This window comes from Aedes albopictus, chromosome 3 (assembly GCF_035046485.1).
Source record: "Aedes albopictus strain Foshan chromosome 3, AalbF5, whole genome shotgun sequence".
Lineage (NCBI taxonomy): Eukaryota > Metazoa > Arthropoda > Insecta > Diptera > Culicidae > Aedes > Aedes albopictus.
This window is the reverse complement of record NC_085138.1, coordinates 125,039,069-125,061,111: the sequence shown is the minus strand read 5'-3', so window position 1 is coordinate 125,061,111 and position 22,043 is coordinate 125,039,069. Positions and strand designations below refer to the sequence as shown.

The following is a 22,043-nucleotide window of genomic DNA, read 5'->3' as shown; positions in this document are numbered from 1 at the left end:
GAATTATTCCAGATTGAATTATTGGAGCATGTACAGGGGATGGCCAAAATGTTTGGGATAGGCAACTTTTTTTTCTATCACAAAAAAGTTCATCATGCTGTAACTTTTCATAGAGTGCACCAAATATTCTCAAATTTTGACTGTTTGTCAACCTATTATATATGCATCATTGGTACAATTTTGAGCTCGATTGGTTAATCTTTCGCGAAGTTATAACCGTTCTGGTAAAACACTATTTTTTAGACTACTAATTTTTGAGCTGTCATATCTCGGAGACCAGTGAACCGAATTGAATGAAATTTTGAACTTTTATCCATAACATATTAATGCTTGAAAATCATTAAAAACATGGGCACTTTTTAAACGTTGAAAAAAGTTATGATGGATTGACTCTTTTTGGAACTTTTTCGAAAAAATGCATATTTTTTACATCAATGTCATAAAATTTTGTTTTTGATATCCAAAGATTTTCTGCTTCTGTTCATAAGATATCTGTAAAAAGATATATTAGAGCCTATTTGGATTAAAGGAAGAACACATTTTGTAATTTTTGTGCAGTATAGTAAATTTGACTCATTTTCCTCTAAATGGGTGAAAATGTCAAACCATCATAACTTTTTTCAACGTTTAAAAAGTTTCTATGTTCTGATGAATTTTCAAGCATTATTATATTGTTGACATTCGCTCAAAATTTCATTCAATTCGGTTCATTGGTCTCCGAGATATGACAGTTCAAAAATTGATAGTCTTAAAAATAGTGTTTTACCAGATCAGTTATAGCTTCGCGAAAGATTAACCAATCGAGCTTGAAATTGTACCACTGATGCACATATAATAGGTTGATAAGCAGTCAAAATTTGAGAATATTCGATGCACTCTATGAAAAGTTACATTATGTTGAACTTTTTTATGAGAGAAAAAAGTTGCCTATCCCAAACATTTTGGCCACCCCCTGTATATAGTAATCTCTGAAGAAATCTCTGAAGGAACACTTGCAGAAATATCTAAAAGAATTTCTGTTGGCATTCCTTTGGGAATTCCTGGAGAAATTCCTGGAGGAACCCTCGAAAAAAAAACCCTGAAACAATCACTGGAGGAACCTCTATGGATATCCCAGGAGAAATTCCCGGATGAATGTCTGGTTAAACCTATAGAGAGTTTTTGAAAAAAAATCTGGAGCAATCTATAATGGAAAAAATCCAGGAGGAATTCGTCGATGCATCCTAGCAGAAGTATCTGTAAAAAAATTTGAAGGAAACGTGGGAGGAATTCTTGAAGCATTCCTTAGAACAAATCAGAAGCCTGCAAGATGCCCATGGAAGAATTCACGATGGAGAAACTCCTGGAGAAGTCCCTTGTGCGATTTCTGAAAGAATCTCTGAAGAAGTTCCTGAATAAATGTATAAAGGAGTTTCTAAAGATGTCCTTGAAAGAATTCGTGAAGAAATCTCAGGTATTTTGCTCTTAGAATGACCAATGACGTTTGTTTGAATTTAATTCTAGTGAAAATTCGTGTGACAGTAACACATTACTGCACTCCATAGCAGCATATCGTTCTACAAAGTCCTTCTTTTTCCCTACCGCAACCATTTCCGGCATATCTGGAAAATTTGACATGCTGTTTTTGTATTCCATGAATAAATATAACAAAATTAAGCCATTCAACCGTCTCAGATTCAACCAACCCGGGAGCTTCTTGACAGCTGCCGAACAACGTCAGCGTACCTAAAAATTTTGGTCCGGGTGGTACTGTCAGATTCAAAGCGGCAAGCGCTACTTTTGAAAAGGACCAAAAACCGACAATAACAAACCGCACAAAAAATATTAAAACATTAAACAGAAACCTTAATTTGTTGTTTCCGCTTTTTTTTGTGGTAGATAAATGCAAATTAAGTTCGGCATGATGAATTTTGTTTACTAGAAGCGAAAATTTTATCTATAAAACGGATAAAGGCAAAATAGTCGGCTTTTATAAAATGGATAAGAAACTCATGTTTTCTTCTAGTGCGGTTATTAAGCACCAGTAAGTAATACATTAGGTTACTTATGCTAACATTTTACAGCTACATATCTGGTGGCAAAGCCAAAATGGAAGTTAATAATAATCATTTGTTGATGTTGTTTTCGAGTTTGATCTTCGGTTTGGTCAAGCATGCGCAGTCACCAATTAATATGGAAGACCGTTTAAACATGTGCTTTTATTACATTTCTTACAACAAATAAAAAAGAAAAATCAAAATAATTTCAATTTAATGAACATAAATTTTTGCGCTTCTGTTGAATACGTCCTTTTGATATGAAACGCTAGCCTCTTGTTGGCTTCCACTCACCACGAAACAAAAAAATGTTTTCGCATGGACAAAAATTGTTACGTCAGTGAAGGATGGACCCGTTGTTTACGAACAGTAGCGACATCTGCGATTTGCAAGTAGGTACGCGAAACTCAGCTCATCTGTCAAGTTACGGGGGTTGGATTCAACCAAGCTTGGTTCAATTTGGTTCAATTCTGTGATAAGATTGAAGTGGTTCTCTTGGTAGAAATAAATACTTGGCGAAATTTCCTGTGGCCCTCTAGTAAAAAAGGTTTGATAATTGTGGATAAAAACCTTAATTATTAGGATAGTTTATTTTTTTGAGATATTTTTTATGGAAATCTGAGTCATTGATAATCTTTGAATTGACTCGATTTAAAAAAATAAATCTGACGGCCAGGGGGGAGGGGGCACACCCCACCCCCTGCCCCCCTCTGGCTACGCCCATGCACGGATTCCTCTCGGAGTTTCGTCGGCCATTACAACAATCATTTCTAGTGGAATCCCCGCAGAATTTCCTGAAAGGATGTCAAGAAAAACTGCTGGAAGTATAACAGGATGAGTGCCAGGGAAAATTCTTGGGGAGATGTCTGAAGGGATGCACGCGGAAGAAGAAGGCCTGAGATCCTTAGAGGCACATAGTCCAAGATCGACGAAGATGATGCCACAGACAAACAGACGTAACACCTTGAACCATTTTAGTGAAAATCCATCGTCCAGTTCACACTTCCACCACGAAACATTGCGTTGTGCAACTTTACCCCCTCTTTTATCTCGTTCTTTCTTGTGTTTACCAAAGAGAACGAGCGAGAAAAAAGAAAAAGCTGCGCACGCAAGTCAGGCCAAACATTCGAAAGGTCTAATCTGCAGAAGAGAGGCTCTCTTTGATTTCCCTTTCTTTCGTTAATATCTCAGCTGTTTATTTGTATTATGATTGTCTCCTTGCATTGGACGATGGTCAAAACAATCGTCTTTTGATTTGTACTGCAAAAATAGTTGAAAAGTGTTCCATTACATTGCAATAATTGAAAGAGAAAGTGAAGATAGAGAGCCTGTCAAATGCAGATAGGACCTATTGAAATGTTTGGCCTGAAGTGGTTGGTAGTGTGAAACGTCAAACGCAATTATGAAAACGATACGCGTGCCTCTGGCTGTGAAGAACACATCAATGACGATTTAAAATGATCGTTAAAGGCGCGATCGATGAAAACATTGCCAGTGTTACGCCTGTTTGTCTGTGATGATGATCCAAGATACACATCAAGATAGATACCCTAAACAATTCATCCCTGCTGCATTGGGTTACCATCCGTCCTGATTTAGCAGGACATGTCCTGATTTTGGACTAATTATGTCCAAAATTTCTTAACAAATCCAATGAGTTTTACTCATTTTCGAGAAAATACATGAAAGTTCCTGATTTTCAATGTTGTATTGATGGGAGCCCTATCCCTGCATCCAGCGTAACTACAGCTCATCTTGGTTTCGATTTCGAGCATGCCCCCAATAAATGGTAGACGATGTGCAAACATACCTTACTGTTTTTATTACTTACTCAATAGAAAATGCCATAAAATAAGGGTGTACTTGAAAGCAACATCCCTCTAATTGGAAACTCATCAGTTTTTGCTAGATTTGTTTATTTTTCTTTCGAACAGGAGACTTTCAGCCTTTCAGGTAATCATCTACTGGAAAAGGACCTTAAAAATTGATGGTAGGCTGAAAAGCTGTCAAAATGATAATTGCTGGTTCAATAATTTTCATGCACTATTCTTCCAATAATGCCAATATTCTCCTGTGTTGAGTTTAGTTGGAGAACAGTCATGACGATGAGTACAGCAGCATCAGCATTGTTTCCGATCTGATCTGATGAGGCGTTGGCAAAGGTAGGTATGAATATATGAAATTATTGGCTATTCCTTGTCTGATATGACGGGAATCAGCGCATATGACGAAGTAGATTTCTTCCCCATTTCGTGTACTTTTTAGCAAGGGAATCAAAATCCGAGAAATGACGTTCTCAAAAATGGTATTCTGACAAATTTGATAGGGTATCGCGCCACTTGGGCGGTGGCTTCTATATTCGTCTGTTTCCCACTATAACTCAGTCAATTTTGAACCAATTGACTTGAAATGTTGTACACGGGTAGATATTATATTTATCTCACCACATTCCAAAAGTTGTGTCAATTGGTTCAAATTTGACTGAGTTATAGTGGAAAACAGACGAATACAGAAGCCACCGCCCAAGTGGCGCGATTCCCTATTATCCGTGGATAAAAAAATGCAATCTTGGATACTCACGATGGACTTGGTCCGCTCCGGTCGGCTCGCGATCGGCGGCGGTATGCCATTGCCGCTGATGCTGCCCCCGCTGCTGAGTCCGCCGAGTTCGTCGCTGTCGTGCTCGCCGCTTGCCGAGTTGTGATGCGATGAGAGGGGCCCTAAGCTGTACGCCTGCGAGTGCGAGCTGGAGAGGTGCACCTGGCCGACACCGCCGGGGCCGTGCGATTCCGAATCCGTCGGGGTACTGCTCGGACTGCTGCTGCTGACCCGGCTCAGCGAGGAACCTATGGACGAAGCTAGAGTTGAGCATTAATATTGTATTTGCTTGAACCGGGGGCGTTTGTTGCGGGGACAATTAATTTGGCCTTGAATCCGGGAATAGGATTTGGGAGAGTTGAGGAGGATTTTTAGGTATAAGGTCATATCACGACTTCTGTTTTCATTTAGACTAATCTGTTGCAAGAGTGGTTCTAAATTTGGTACTATGTATTGAATGTTCTGGGTGTACAGCTATATTAGTGGATAAAGTTTAAGATCAACAATTCAGAGGCGGAGGATTCGACTCCCGTTTCGATCGAGGATTTTTTTTTCAATTTTGTGGAGGTTAGCCTGAATACTTGTAATTTCCAGTAGTTAATCTTGCCACGATCGTGATGCAAACCGCAAAACCAACAATATTAGCTCCGAAGGAAAAATATTATAGATCAATCGCTGAACTCGATCGCCCTATGTGGTGGAATGATGATGTTGTTAATCATAATGATGGTACTGGTGCGGCGGCGGCGCGATGATGATCGTGCTGAAGCAAAACAGTGTGCAGAGCAGACGAAGGAGCATCTCGTCGCGGTCCCTTATAATTGAGAATCGTTTTGCCGCAAATGGTGAAAGTTTGGCTCAGGCTCCGAACGAGAAGATCCTCTTCAAGCGATACCTATGGCTGGCTAAATACCTAGTAAAATTCGGTTCGCTTGCAGTTTGAACTACGCTCCTTCCCCTGCCTAGAGGCACAGGCACGGTGATCACTTGATGTTTGTGGTGCTTTTGTGTTACGAAAGGGAAAGGAAGTACAATGCGAAAGATAGTCCATCCCATCCATGAGCAATCTGAACTATGGAATTTTATTGGCGAGGTGTTTCTTCATCCTACGCACTAATGATTGTGGGAAACATGAATCATGACTGCAATAATGTGCCTAAACAAATGTTGAGTCGTTTCGTATCTCTTTTTTTACTTATTCGTTTATTCTGAAGGCTCGGGCACCACATGGCCATAACGAAGCAAAAACCATTTGTACATTTTGATAAATTGGGTTATGCATTTCAACATATCGACCAAGATCTGATCGATGAACGGAACTTCTCTGACATTATCAACGTCATGACCTACCGTGGCGCTACATCGACTACTACCTGTTGATGGTCAAACTGCGCCCAAAACTTTCCGTAATCAATAATGTACTGATATACCAACGATACGATCTAGAGCGATAGCGGGGGCGACGATAGTCCAGGGGCTTGACGACTCCCACCTCTCTTCTGAGAGCCAGCCGTGTAGTAGCCGGCTAAGAATAGGACTTCTAACTCCAATTCAAGGTGTCAAACGACCCGTGCCGAGGAATGAGTGATCGAGGAGGTGAAAAAGATGCTCGATCATTAACGGAGCTTGTGGGGTACCTGGGCAGGCACCCCCACAGTATTTCGTCCCTTACCACGTTAATGCAGGGCTCAGGAGTGGTGGACTTCTTTTCCCGTGCGACTCGTGGAATTTAAACATGAAGACAAATAAACAATCGAATCAAAACGTTGGAGGTGGCTGAGCAGCAGCTTGGCAAGATCATCGACTTAACGTCCACGAAGGACCTGAAAACGGCCTTGTTTCGACTTCGTATGTCGATGGGTGATGCCAAGCAGGAATACGCGATACTCGCGATAATGACTGTAGCAGTGGCGGAACCTGTGAAAGAAAAAGTCACGAAGTCTACCCAGACGGAGGCCTTCGCTTTCGCAGGTAGTCCAAAAGGTGTGGTGGATGCGACTGCTCGTGATAAGCACTGGCAGAAGCAGGTGAGGCAGCCATCAGGTGATGAGCTGTCTGGCGGTACCCGCAAAGCCAGGCGAATACTTACCCCGAAGGTCGACAGTAATGCCGGCAAGTCGGACCCCGGCCGGGTGTCCTAGAAAGTTGGGAAGGATGGGCCTGAAAAGGCTGGCCCATCCCGGACGGATGGGAACAAGGGGTTGCGAGCGTTGGTAGGCCCTCAGCAACCACAGAGAAGGGCGATCAATGGAAGGACCCCCCTTGGACGAAGGCCGAGCAGAAGAAGAAGAAGCCAAAGCCACAGGTATAAATAGCTAGGGACGCCAAACGAACCAAGGCGTACAAGAGTAGGTGCCAAGCGCGAGAAAGGCGACGCGTTCGTCATCAAGACAGAACAGTCTAAGTAAATACTCGGACGTCTTGAAGGCGATGCGAAGCGACGCCAAGTTCGTGGATCTGGAAGCCGACGTGCGCAGTATCAGACCTACTCGTACGGGTGAGATGATCCTGGAGCTGAAGCGCGACAAGGAACGCAAGGGCGCCGTCTACAAAAGTCTAGCAGAAGAGGTCCGTGGCAAAGGGGTAGAGTTGTTCACACACAAGAGGCGACTCTGAAGGTGAAAAACCTAGACGAGATCACCGAAGTGAAAGAGCTCGTCACGGCACTGCGGCAACATTGCAAGGTGCACGTGGCCAAAGCAACCGCTAGGCTACAGAAAGGCCCGGCATGGACAAAGGTGGCTTTGGTACCGCTACCTGTGGTGGACGCTAACAAGTCCGTTAAAGTAGGATAGCTCAAGGTGGGCTGGCGAGTGTGCCAACTGAACTTGCTCAGCTACCGGAGTTTTGTTTCAGGTGTCTGGAACCAGAACACAAGTCATGGGACTGCAAAGGCCCTGACAGGAGCAAACTGTGTAGGAGATGCGGCGCTGAAGGCTTGCACGAGTCCACCCATTTGTCTAATTTGTATCGGGAAATCCGTGAACAACAGGCATCCAACGGGTGGTTCAAGGTGCCAGGCCTTCAAGAGAGCCGTAGTGAACAAATCACAGTGCAGGTAATGCAGCTGAACCGGAACCACTGTGACGCGGCTCAGCAACTGCTTTGTCAGGCGGTTTCTGAGTGGGAGACGGATATCGCCATCATAGCAGACCCATACCGAGTACCCGCCGGCAACGGCAATTGGGTCGCGAATGGGTTCAGAAAAATGGCGGCGATATGAACGATGGGTAAATACCCCGTCCAGGAGTTGGAATCTACTACCTATGAGGGCTTTGTGGTCGCCAAAGTAAACGGGGTCTTCTTCTGTAGCTGTAATGTCATTCCGCGGTGATCGATTGACCGAGCAGTTCACGCAGATGCTGGACTGTATAACCATTTTGATAACAGGATAAAGGCCGGCGGTAATAGCGGGTGACTTTAATGCCTGGGTCGTGGAATGGGGAAGCCGTTTCACGAACCAGCGGGGTTAGATCCTGCTAGAGATACTGGCCATACTAGATGCCGATCTGGCTAATGTCGGTACCAAGAGTACCTTTAGTCGGAACGGTGCGGAGTCGATTATCTACGTTACTTTTAGTAATCCTGGCCTAACAAGAACTTGAGAGTAGACGATAGCTACACTTACAGGGGATCGCCGTTTGCAACAGCAGGTACCGAGTAGAGGAGGAGGCGACTAGGCCAAGTCCAAGCCTTCGCAGGTGAAAGACATCACACGGTGTCAAAATTTCGATTATTATCGAACATTCATGTACCTCGGATTTTTCTTCGAAAATGATTAGTTTTTGGGCTATATAGTCATAATCGGACAACTAGAAAATATTTCATCGGCGAAAATTTTTCCATACATTTTGTATGGGACGTTTTTTGGACTAAAATAGTAGTTATTGATTTTTAGTATGGAAAATAGCCAAAAACTCACCAAACTCAAAATTTCCCCGATAAAATATTTTCAAATTTTGCATTTATACATTATAGCCGAAATTCTAACATTCTATGAAGAAAAATCCGAGGTACATGAAAGTTCGATAATAATCAAAATTTTGACACCGTGCATCATACTTCGACGAAGGTAGCGATTGCGGACCTGCGCCGCGCCTGCCTATGGGCTAGGCGGCGGATGCAGCGAGCACGGTCAGAGGAAGAGCAAAACGAACGGCGGGTTCGCCGCTGCAAAAGCCGCGCTGAAGACCGAGATAAGAACAAGCAAAAAGGTCTGCTTTGAGGGTCTCTGTCAGAGTGCCAATGCGAACCCGTGGGGCGATGCCTACAGGATTGTTATGGCCAAGACGAGAGATGTTATGGCTCCTACAGAGCAATCTCCAGAGATGTTAGAGGGGATCATCGAGGGGCTTTTTTCGCGTCATGATCCTAGTCCTTGGCCTCCTTTCGTAGGACAGCCGGGGACTGGGTTGAGGAGAGGGTCACCGATGTGGAACTTGCGGGGATAGCAAAGCCCCTTAGCGTAGGTACGGCCCCAGGTCCGGACGGAGTTCCGAACCTGGCCTTAAAAGTAACTATTCAGAGATGTTTAGCTATGCTATGCAGAAATGCCTGGACGAGGGAGTTTTCCCAGAAGTATGGAAGAGGCAGACCCTGGTTCTATTGCCAAAGGCGGGGAAACCACCCGAAGACCCGTCGGCATATAGACCAATATGCTTGATCTACACGGCGGGGAAGTGTTCTAAAAGATCATCCTCACTAGAATGTTGAGGCACACCGAGGGTGTGAATGGTCTCTTGAATAGTAGAATTGATTGGAATTACCGGAAATATTGAAGCACTTCGCTTATGTCAACAATGCATGATTGAATACCATCAATGACTGCCAATCTTCATCACCGCTCCCCCGAACTGAGATCAATACTTGCATAGTCGTCCAACAAGCTCATGCATAAACATAAAGTATCCCACATTTGAACTCTGATGGCCTCGCCCTCGAGAGCCGTAAAGTCCCGGCTTAAGCCGCCGATACAAAAACAACAGAAAACAAAAATATTAGTATTACTTCACCTTCCCGCCTAGACCTAGACGACGACGTCGACGGCGGCGGCAACCTATAGACGGCAGCCTCTGCAATATCGCCTGGCATCGATCGATGGATGGATGGCCCGGCGAGATTAGCTAACCGAAGAGCTAATCTCTTCCGTGTGGGCTTGTTTTGCCTGCTGCCGAGCAGCGTTCCCGTTCGGCTCGATATTTGATGGCAGTTTTTTGTATAGCTTAGTTATGCTGTTGTTTGGTTTGCTAAATCCCCACGGTCACGAAGCGCGTGGGAAAACATCGATTATCGCGGTCAAGAGGTAGCGCCTCTGCTAGAAGACGATGTCGTGCGGCTGGTTCATAGCGAGCAGCGTAGTGTCGTCAGCAGCAGCAGCAGTCAGCTAACCATCCGTCGCATCGTCACCCGTGTGATCAGAGCAGTTAAACTTTCACCTAAATCAAAATATTTGGTTGCACCCAATCAGAGGTGAAACGGGTGAAACAAAACCAACAAACGATTTAGTTGCCATGTTTTATGTTAGCTACGGGTTAATTAGTAGTAGGTAGAGCCGTCATCGACGTTTGCCAGGGGTGGTTCTTCCGCTGAACGGCGGCACCACTTAGGATAATAAGTGAACTCCGTCCGGTGAGGTTGCCTGCATCAGTTAGTGTGCTCCATAAAAGGCGGCGTGGCGTTATAAGCAACAATGAGCGCGTTGCTAATTGGCTGCAACGATTGCGAATGGCGATGATCGCACTTGGAATCGTTTGACCTTTGATGGATGAAGATTAGCCGCTCCAGGTGATGGCATGTCACTTTAGTGAAGGTTTTAGCGGCGCTTCGTCACATGGCAACACTTGAAATTGATAGGGGAAATGACGCCTTTGGTAATTTCTTTTGTGGCATTCTTCGCTTCCACGAATGGTTCTCTTGCACACCGGAAAAGATCGTCCTGAACATTCGTCGATTGAATACAGTAGGGTTTTCTATTAGACACTGTCACCCACTTTACGCCCACCGCGTTTCCCGGGCTGTCTTCTAACCAATTTGATTCATTTTTTGTATGTGATAAGTGTATAGTAGCCGGGGCCCGTGGCGCAATTGGTCACACGTTGGCTTCATAAGCAGATGGTCATGGGTTCGATCCCAGCCCCGGCACTTTCGTCAGTTGCTCTTTCCCCCTGAGAGCAGCTGACACTGACCCTCTTCTGAGCCCTTGGCTCAAATAGACCCGGATACTTGGACATCGGCGAACGGCAACCCATAATGGACCCCCAATCGGACTGGAAACAGGAACAACCAGCATCCACACATCAACATCCTCGTGCTCATCATTCTACCATGATAGGGTAGAAAGTGAAGGCAGCGCAACGGCAACCAGTTTGGTATAGTACAATTAGGATAGAATGCAATTAGGCGCTGTTAAAAGTGTAAGTACAGCATCCAATTGGAATCGCTAGCGCAGTGCCCTAGTGGGGCACCTAAATCTCTAATTATATTGCACTTTTCAACTTTTTGGTTTCCTAAAGATACAATCAATGGTGGTGTACTATGTTTTCTGCTGTACGAAATTGAATTACATTTTTTTCTCGTTTAACTGCAGCAGGCTTTTACTACACCATTGGTCAAATATGCGTATTTCTCTCAAAAAACATTCTCTGTCTTCTTCATTTTTTATTTCTTTGAAGAGTTTTTTTTATCATCAGCGTATATAAGGATTTTGAGATGTTTTAGAATATACGTGATATCATTTCCAAACAATATGAAAAGCAAAGGTCCTAAATTGGGAGCTCCTGATGTTACGTTGATAGGTTCTGACTTCTTCCCCTCAAATCTTACTATCTGTAATCGGCCAGTTAAGTATGATTCGATCCATTTAAGTAGTCTTGACTCGATTCCCATTTTATCAAGCTTGAAAATCAACATTGGAATGTTAAGTCCAGGGTTGTTACGAGAAGAGTGGAAAAAAATCCGCGCCAAATCCGCGCGAGCTTAATTCGAATCCGCGCCAAATCCGCGCGATACTAGAAATGAATTCGCGCCAAATCCGCGAGAGCGTGAAGGTATTTTTTTTTTCTTTCTTCACGTTATTGAAGAAATCCATTAAATCCATTAAACTGGAATGGACTGCTGGATGAAGAATAAACTTTTGATTCGTAAATCAACACAACTCATGCTTTCTGAAAGTGAGTTTGAAGACGTTTCGGCAAAACTTTCGTTATTTTTTTTCCAAAAACATTTCTTAAAGATCCATTGGGCGATTTTTGAAAAGAATTTTCTAGACAAAATCTCAGGAGAAACATCCCAAGAACTAGGTAGTGCATTCGTGGAAAAAATACTAAAAAAAGTGAAGAAATTTTATAAGAAACTGAAAAAAAATCTTTGAAATAAACAGAATGGAACTTTCTTGGCTTTCTTAAAGTATTACTGAATTTTTTGGAGACAGTAACGCGAACATTTTTTTTTAAAGAATTTTTGGAAACCAGTATGAGTTTGAGAAGGATACTCATTAAAAATTCTCATAAGATCACTTCGAACTTTTTTTGTGTAATGTCTTAGTAGTTCTTGAATGAATCTTCAGGGAGGAATTTTCCAAGGAGAATACTTGGCAAAACCTGAGAAAACGTCCCTTAAAATGAGTAATCTCATTTTATTTTATTGATGCACAAGGAGATCATGGGGCCAAGTCTCCAATGCAAGTCCAAGAACTCACATCGTCCATAATACACCGTGGAATTTGGGAGTAGGTATTGCAACCTATTCAGCCATGTGGCTTTAAAGTTTTGCGTGGCCTTAAGGATGAGGAAAGGTGGGAGATTGATTTTGCGAATTGAGCTGTAAAAGAATGTGTTGTTAATTAAATTGTCAACGTTATTTACCTTTGCGTATTTTCACACAAAATGAACAAATTTGACGATCCAGCACCAGGTTCAGTGAACTAGCATAAACAGCTCTTCTTGTGATTCTTGATCTTGTGTCTTCAATATTGTTAATAATAATTTTAAAAAATAGAAGGATAAATTGTGTAACAACCTCCTTCCTTATGGAAATAGAAATCAAATACCTATATCAAAAACAACAAAAAAGAGCCGTGACGCTTCTTCGTTTGATCACGAAAATTATCGGTTCTTTTTGACACCACGAGTGTGCATCTTTATCTGTAGAGTAAAGATACATTTAAGCCCCGAGACCTGACAGCAATCAAGCTGATCACAAGGTTGTGCCTCTGCCCAGAGGAAAACGTCCCTTAAAATGGATAATCACTGGAAAAATCCTAGAAGGACAATGTTGACAATTTTCAAGATTTACTTGCTGGAGTCCTTTGAAATTCCTACAGGGTTTTCCTGGATTTTTTAGGAGTTTCTCCAAGAATTCCTGCAGTAATATAATCAGGAATGCCGACAGAGATCCCCCAGAGTTTTTCGCCAAAGTTTTTACTAGCAGTTTCCTCTAGGATACCCTTCACAAGATTTTTTCCCGAAATAATCTAGGGATTTATCTAGAAATCTCTTCAAATTGGTGCCTTTCGAAATTGAATCAGTAACTCGGGCAGATTACTATTACCCTTTCGGCTTCCGATAAACGGATATCTTTCGGATATTATTGTCTATCCGGTTGGAATCAAGACCGACATTCAATCAAAAATTGCCATTTTCTTGGTCCACAAGTGTCGCAACTGTTTCGCATCTAGTGCGCTGTGTTGCTGACAACAACGGGAAGGATGCGCACTACATTTGACATGATTAAAAAACGTCGCGAGTTAGGTCGCGTCGCGACTTGATTGTGCGAAGTCCGGTTTGGTGGCGGCCCGACAATACATTCAAAGGAACACCGCCGATACGTTACGTCTGGGACGAATGTGGACTATGCAGTGGGCTCATACTTACGATAAAACGGAGCATAGTTAATTCCCAGAAAAGGCGCAATGTAGCGACCTAAACCTCGAATGAAAGCTTAAGAATCCATTTTTGAGCTATTCCTCCAAAGACTGAACGTCCCAAGTAACACACTTGTCACCGAAAAGTCACGGCGGCGCAGGTTTTTGTTGTGCAGAAGTCATTGTGACTTACTTCTAGCAAGTAAGTGTATATTTGTTAGAAGTAAGTCACAGTGACTTCTGCGCAACAAAAACCTGCGCCGCCGTGACTCTTCGGTGACAAGTGTTGGGGTCATACCTCCCAACATAACCAACAGTCGAAATTCGAAGGAATTGCTAGAAACAAATTTGATTTTTTTTTTGAGAAACGAGAACTCGAAAGTTGAAAAAAGATGCCCGCAATGGAATTGGAAGAATCGTTGCACAATTTCTTCAAAAAAATATTTTGAAGAGCTGATAAAATTCGTAAACTATTGCCGTTAACCAAAACGAAAACTTGCTTCAAATTCTTCACTAGTAGGATGTTAAGGTCAACATGACCCAGTCAGGCACGCTGAACGTACACTACGCTATCGTGGTGCAAAAATTCTAACATCTTAGGAGGGTTAAACAAATATTTACTTTTCATAATTTCTAATTCAAGTGCCGATAATCATTCAAATCTTTCGCTATACACACTACAAAAATCATTTCCGCGCCAAATCCGCGCGAGGGCCAAATTCCATGGGTAAATCCGCGCCAAATCCGCGAAAATCGCGAAATCCGCGCTGTTGTAACAACCCTGTCGAACGCCTTACTGAAATTGGTGTAAAGTGATTCAACATAGTTACCACTGTCCATTGCACATAAGGTGTAATTAACAAATTCTAGCAAGTTTGTTGTAGTCGACCGACCTTTGAAAAATCCATGTTGTGCATTTGTTATTCTTAGTTTGTTTTGATTGAACACACATCTACTTATAATAGATTCAAATAGTTTTGGTGTGCATGAGATAATGGCAATCCCACGATAATTACGAACATCGGATTTTTTACCAGATTTGTATATGGGTACATGTAAGGAAAGATTTTTTCCATCCTTTCGAAAGCTTTCCAGTTTCAAGTGACCTGTTGTAGAGCCAAAATAATGGAGCCGCAAATTCAGTTTCCAGGTTTTTTCAGAAGAACCAGTGGAATTCCATCTGGTCCTGGACCTTTGTTTGGATCTAAGTCTTTCAGACCGGTTAAAATATCCTGTAACATGATTTGATTGATTCCAATGTTGCTGGTAAATTCAAGAAATTGGGAGAAATATTCATAGTCGCGATCGGTATCAGAAAATGTACTATAATTCTCTTGAAAATAAGCCGCAAAAAGATTGCAAATTTCATCGGAATTTTCTCCTACTTCACCATTTAACGACATTTTTGATGAAAAACTGCTCGAATTCAACTAAGTTTTAGCATAATTGAAGAAGTTCCTGGGACAGGATTTTATTTCATTCTCGGTTTTTCTGTTGTACTCTTCAAGAGCAGTGGATATGGCTAGATTAAGTTGATTGCAAATGCTTAAGTACTTTTCAATGCTTTCTTGACTTTTGTGTCGTCGGTATACTTTGTGAGCCTTTTGTTTCCGATTTTTCTAGTTAAGCAGGCAAATGTTGAACCAGACTGGATTCTTAGAACCATTATTTCTTCGTTTTCTCCTTAGTGGATCTTCCGAATGAATTGTTTCCGACAAAATGCTATAAAAAGTCTCAACAGCATATTCTACATCTGGATTTCTTAAAACAGATTGCCAATTAGTTCTATTGAGTTGACGTCTAACATTTTCATAATTGGCTTTACTATAATCATAGACATCCTCATAGTCACAATTATTTGAGTTAACGTTCATATGGATAAAAACGGAATACTCGATAGCGGTATGGAACACCTCGTTTTTCCATAATGGAAGGGGAGCTTCTTCCACACAGAAGTCCTCAAGGATGTTAGTTAATAAAAAGTCTAGATATCGATTTTGCTGATTTTTCACATGATTAATTTGGTTTAAACCTAAACAAGCAGTTTTTTTTCAAAAATCAACTGTAGCGTTTCATTTTCACCTACAACTGGTAATAAAATACATTCATTTTCAGAATCAGATATCAGGAATTCAAAGTACAAATTTATGACGATTTCAATCAACGTGACGTTGATACGTTGATTGAAATCGCCATAAATTTGTATTTTGAATTCCGAGGGAAATTGTGAATTAATTTCTTCAGCAGCTTGGAAGAACACATCATATTCTTTCCCGATCAGCCTAGATAGCTGTGTAGTGTCGGTAACGGTTAGTTCAACTGACTAAGAATAGCACTACGGACCGCCTGTTCCAGTGGTAAAAGTCCACTAATTAGGTGACCCCTAATTCAAGGTGTGATGCGGCTTTATGCTTACCGTGCCTGGGAATGAATGGTTAGGAGCGTCTTATAAAAACCTAATCGCAAGCGGAGCCTGTGGAGTACCAGTGCACCCTCCACAGTATTTTTCCCTTACTGCGCTAACCGGAGCAATAGCGCGGTGGACCTTGTGTTTTTCCGAGACAATCAGCTGCCCTTCTTCAATCACATACTTGAGGCTGAATAAGGGCGGGATTATGAAGATGTTATTAATTAGTTTAAATTTTCACCTATATGGTTTCGTATTATGCGATTTACACAGTGTATTCTGTGCTTCCTCGCCTTTGGCGCATTCAAATAGATATCGATCTGGATTTATTTTTGCTATTCTTTTTTGGCTGCGATTGTTAAGAGTTTAATCTTGCCTAGTTTAGGTAGTGGCTACGGTTAGGATAGCTCAGATCAACCTTCAGCACAAAAGAACAGCAACGATCAATCTTTGCAGTCTTATGCAAAATGGTACAGCCCAAGTGGCGTTAATCCAAGAACCTTACATTTGTGGAGCGGACCTGGTGTGATAATTAGAACACTTGACTATCACGCCGAGGACCTGGGATCGAATCCCACTCCCGATAAACTCACAAAATGTGGGTTTTTCCTTCGGAAGGGAAGTAAAACGTGGGTCCCGAGATGAACTAGCCTAGAGCTAAAAATCTCGTTAATACAGATAAAAAAACGTAAGGGGATTCTAGGAAACCTTGTGAATCCGGTGTTTGCTACTTTCAGTAAAAATGAAATGACAAACTCGCGTGTCATGCCTCGAGCATGTGTGCTTGTCAACAACGCAATCGTTGTCATCTCTGAACTAACCACTAGAGAGTTGTATTTATACCTAAGAATAACAAAAAAGACAAATCGTCGCCAAAATCATTTCGGCCAATTAGTCTTACATCTGTTTTCTTAAAACTAATGGAAAAACTTATAGATGAGTACATTAAAGTGGAGATACTCAAGGACAAACCTTTAACTAGAGCTCAATTCGCCTATCAAACTGGCAAATCGACAATATCGGCTCTTCATTCATTGGTTACTAAGGTTGAAAAAACCTTCGACACGAAGGAAATACTCTTGGCAGCATTTTTGGATGTAGAAGGAGCATTCGACAATGCAAGTTTTGCATCAATGAAAACTGCAATGAGAAATCATGGGTTCTCCCAAAGTATTATTGACTGGATAGAAGAGATGCTGGCGAAAAGAGAAATATCAGCACATCTTGGAGATACAGTTGTAAAGGTAACAGCTGTTCAGGGCTGTCCCCAAGGGGGAGTAATCTCTCCCCTCCTCTGGTCTCTAGTTGTTGATGATCTTCTTGTAAAACTACAGCATCAAGGGTTCGAAGTAATTGGATTTGCGGATGATATTATCATTATTGTCCGTGGAAAATTTGATAAGATTATTTGTGATCGAATGCAAGCAGCGTTGAATTATACTTTGACGTGGTGTAAAAATGAGGGGCTAAATATTAATCCTACAAAAACAACAATTGTACCGTTTACTAGACGACGCAAAATGTCTATGACAGAGCTAAAATTAGGAGATACTATGCTGTCTCTTGCTACGGAGGTTAAATACTTAGGAGTAATTTTAGATAGCAAGCTTTGTTGGAACAAACATGTTGAACAACAGTTAGATAAAGCAAGAAATGCTTTCTGGGGCTGCAAGAGAACTTTTGGTAGAAAATGGGGTTTAAAACCAAAGATGATACTTTGGATTTATACGGCCATTGTGAAACCGATTATTTCGTATGCATCTATTATTTGGTGGGAAAAAACCAAACAAGCCACTACTCAAACAAAGTTGAACAAGCTTCAAAGACTTGCTACTGCTTCACTATGTGGGGCAATGCGTAGCACTCCATCTAAAGCTTTAGACGCTATGTTAAATCTTCCTCAATTACATGAGTATATACAAATGGATGCGGTTAAAAGTGCTCTGAGGCTAAGAAGGTCCTGTAGATTCACTGAAAGTGATCTAAAGGGACATATGAGCATATTAAAAACTTTCAAAATAAATCCAATATACTCAATGAATGAAGATTATATGTTGAAACGTAACTTTTTCGATCATCTATTCTATGTTCCTGATGTGACTCGTCAGGATTGGGAAATAGGAGAACCACACTTTCGACCTGGCTCTACAATTTTCTTCACAGATGGGTCAAAACAGGATAACATGGTAGGGGCGGGAGTATTTGGCCCTGGAGTTAATCTGTCATTACCATTGGGAACCTGGCCAACAGTTTTCCAAGCTGAAATTTATGCAATTTTGGAATGTGCCGACATCTGTCTCAAAAGGCGCTACAGAAATGCAAACATTTGTATTTGTTCAGACAGTAAAGCAGCGCTAAATGCGTTGAAGTCCAAAGTATATACGTCAAGTCTAGTGTGGGAATGTACCAAGCTGCTGCAGCAATTGTCCTGTCGCAATAAGGTCAATCTTTATTGGGTTCCTGGTCATTGCGGAATAGAAGGAAATGAAAAAGCTGATCAGTTAGCTAAAATTGGGTCATCCACTCAGTTTACTGGGCCCGAGCCATTCTTCGGAATAGCCCCTTGTGCCCTTAAAATGGAATTAAAGAACTTAGAAAGGGAAAAAGTGAAACTTCTCTGGGCTGGTACACCGGATTGTCGTCAATCGAAACGATTCATATTTCCGGATGCTAATAGAACATTAAGGTTAATAAACCTGAATAAACATGATTTAAGTACTTTTACTGGGTTAATTACAGGTCACTGTCCTTGTAAATCTCACCTCAAAACAATTGGGAGAGTGCAAGATGATAAGTGCCGGTTTTGGAAATTAGAGAGCGAAAGCTCTGAGCATTTACTGTGCGAATGTGCTGCGCTTTATCGTAAGCGCTGCCAATACCTTGATAAGGGCCTGTTGGCACCGTGGGAAATATGGGTCTGCAATCCCAAAAGGGTGCTGAATTTCATTAGAAATATAGTACCTGATTGGGACACACGCCAACTACTGGGAGGATAATCCCTTCTAAATAGGGACCAACACTTCCAGTACGGCAAAAACAAAGAGGATCACACCACAATAGATCAAATAAATGGTCGCAGTGGTATCATGTCCCCAACACAGGAAGAAAAAAAAAAAACCACTAGAGATTACAGTCGCTAGATAAAGGGTGAGTCGTTAATTATTGTGCCACCCTACCTTCAACTGATTCGCAAATTGTCTACAGTTAACGGAATGAAACCAAATTTTTACAGTAGTTTAGTATATGTATGTATTTCAACTTTTTGGTATAGGTTCAAATTTAGGATGCGTTTTAGTGAAATTCACGACATTTTCAATTAACGCCCTCCATGCGGACATGTTCAGGCTCCACTTGAAACAAATAATTGAAGCTCTCTGGTTTGTTTATGTGCATCGTGCCTGGTTTTCACCCAGCTCCAAGCTTATGTTTCACTGACAACCGTTCCTGAAGCCTATTGACGAACATTAAGATGATCCGATAATGTATAATCATTAATTGTTCCAAGGAGCGTTACCATGATTTTTTATTTTAGCATGTGATTGTACAACACCTTTTTTAGAACTGTGAACTAAATTTATTCTATATCGACCGGAACCTCACTGATAACTTCTCAATTCATTTTATGTAAACAATAGACTATAAGGAGAAACTGTGCAAAATTTGGTTGATTTTGGTGAAGTAGGAAAAAAGTTACGTTAGTTTGAAAATGGCACAATAATTATCGACTCACCCTTTATACAGTCTGGCGGATAGAACTATCGGAGCCAATTGAATTTAACGTTTCGAGAGAGCTTACATATGAGGGAAGTTTTTTTTTATCTGTATTAACGAGATTTTTAGCCCTAGGCTAGTTCATCTCGGGACCCACGCTTTACTTCCCTTCCGAAGGAAGAACTCACATTTTGCGAGTTTGTCGGGAGTGGGATTCGATCCCAGGTCCTCGGCGTGATAGTCAAGTGTTCTAACCATCTCACCAGGTCCGCTCCACAATATGAGGGAAGTATTGCATCCGTAGTGATAATAAATTTATGTTTTTAAAACACAAAGTTTGTCAAAAGCTTGAACTTTTTCTAGTGTTGGCAGTATATACCCCAGTTACCAGTTCGTGGGATTTCTATTCGTCAGAATGTATATATAGTGACTGTACTAGAGATGTATGTGCTATCACAATCGATGTATCTGTTGGAAACCTCAACAGACGTTTATTGTTCAGTTTATTTACCGCATGATGACCCATCCCCTACGGATGATTTCAAGCAAGTCATTGCATACTGCACTTCAAAAGGCCTTCCGCTAATTGTTGTGTGATGCTAATGCTCACCATATAATCTGGGGCAGCTCAGACATCAATTTGAGAGGCTTCAGTTTGATGGAATACTTAAGTAGTACAGATCTTGGATTACTTAACGTAAGCAATCGCCCAATCTTCATGGTATCTGCTAGAGAGGAAGTGTTAGACATAACGCTTTGCTCTAGCAGAATTAGTCACGAGCTGACCAATTGGCATGTGTCAGATGAAGAATCTTTATCTGACCATCGCTACATCTTGTTTGAACGTGTGAATGTTACTTCGCAAACTTTGCGTTTCAGGAATCCCCGGTCAACCAACTGGGATCTCTTTACCGATTTGGTTGCAGCCAAATTTCATGGATACTCACCATCCATTTCACATTTAGATGATGCCGTTGATACTACAACGGCCTTCATCATGGAAGCTTTTGAAGAAGCCTGCCCTCTGCGGTCTGTGAAGACCACAAGAGGAACCCCTTGGTGGAACTCCGATCTGGCGAAGCTCAGGAAACAATGTAGAAAGAGTTGGAACAGACGCCGCTCTGCTGGATCGGAGGCTTTCAGGTCGGCTCGCAAGGCCTACAGGAAAGCTCTTCGGTCTGCTGAACGATCCGGCTGGAAAAACCTTTGTACAAATGTTTCCAGCCTGAGTGAAGCCAGTCGGTTGAACAAAATCCTTGCAAAATCTAAGAATTTTCAAGTGAACGAACTTCGTTTTGCCAAATGGTGATTTCACTTCCTCTGATGAGGAAGTTTTGGATTGTTTATTCAGTACACACTTCCCCGGATGTGTGGATATTACATCTTCGGATGAACCAGATGTCTTTTCTTGTAGTTATGATTCTTTAGCTTCGGCTCGGAGTATCATAACTTTAGAATCGATTGAATGGGCACTAAATAGCTTAGCTTCTTTTAATTCTCCTGGGGCAGATGGGATTTATCCTATTTTGCTTCAGAAGGGATTTGATTATTTCAAACATGTTTTGAAAAAAACTACTTGTTTGTAGTTTTGCTACAGAGTATATTCCTAAATCCTGGCGGGATATTACTGTAAAGTTTATTCCGAAAGTGGGTCGTGCGTCGTATGAAGAAGCAAAGAGTTTCAGACCTATAAGATTGACCTCGTTTCTTCTGAAATGCTTAGAACGCATTGTCGATGGCCAACATCCGTGATGTTCATCTGGCCAATGTATCTCTTCATGTGAACCAACATGCTTACCAATCGGCAAAGTCCACTGTGACTCTTTTGCACAAAGTTGTTTACGATATTGCTCAAAAGCAATCCTGCTTGGGTGTTTTCTTAGATATCGAGGGCGCCTTTGACAAAGTGCCTTTCGATGCCATATTGGAAGCCGCACGGGGTCATGGTATATCTCCAATGATTTCCAATTGGATTCACCAAATGCTCAAAAACCGACATCTCTTCTCGACATTGCCGCTAGCAGGGATTAGGAAATTGAGTGTTTGTGGGAGTCTTGCCACCAATTTTGTAGAATCTCGTAGCAGATACGATATTGAGGCAACTCAATAATAGCGGTATTCCTACTTATGGGTTTGCCGACGACTACCTAACATTGTTAGTTGGTATGTGCATCAGCACCCTTTTCGACCTGATGCAAAACGCTCTTCAGGTAGTTGAGGATTGGTGTCGCCAATATGGCCTTTCGATAAATCCGAGTAAAACATCTATTGTTCTTTTCACGTAAAAGCGAAACCGTAATGGTGATCGACCTTTACGTCTCTTTGATTTTGAAATCAATGTGACTGAACGGGTAAAGTACGTTGGAGTCATTCTTGATTCCAAGCTTTCCTGGACACCTCATATTGAGTTTAGAATCAAGAAAGCTTGTAT

General features: G+C 41.7%; 1 protein-coding gene across 3 annotated transcripts in view; it reads right to left on the bottom strand.

Moving 5' to 3' along the window:
- LOC109622061 (serine/threonine-protein kinase Pak) overlaps window positions 1–22,043 on the bottom strand; it is a 211,728-nt gene that overhangs the window by 25,903 nt on the left and 163,782 nt on the right. For 2 of the 3 annotated variants that reach the window (XM_062858422.1, XM_062858424.1), the window contains one exon: window positions 4,617–4,894. In XM_062858422.1, the coding sequence (XP_062714406.1) occupies window positions 4,617–4,894 (278 nt within the window). The remainder of the gene's footprint in view (window positions 1–4,616; window positions 4,895–22,043) is intronic. The other variant, XM_062858423.1, reaches the window with a different exon arrangement.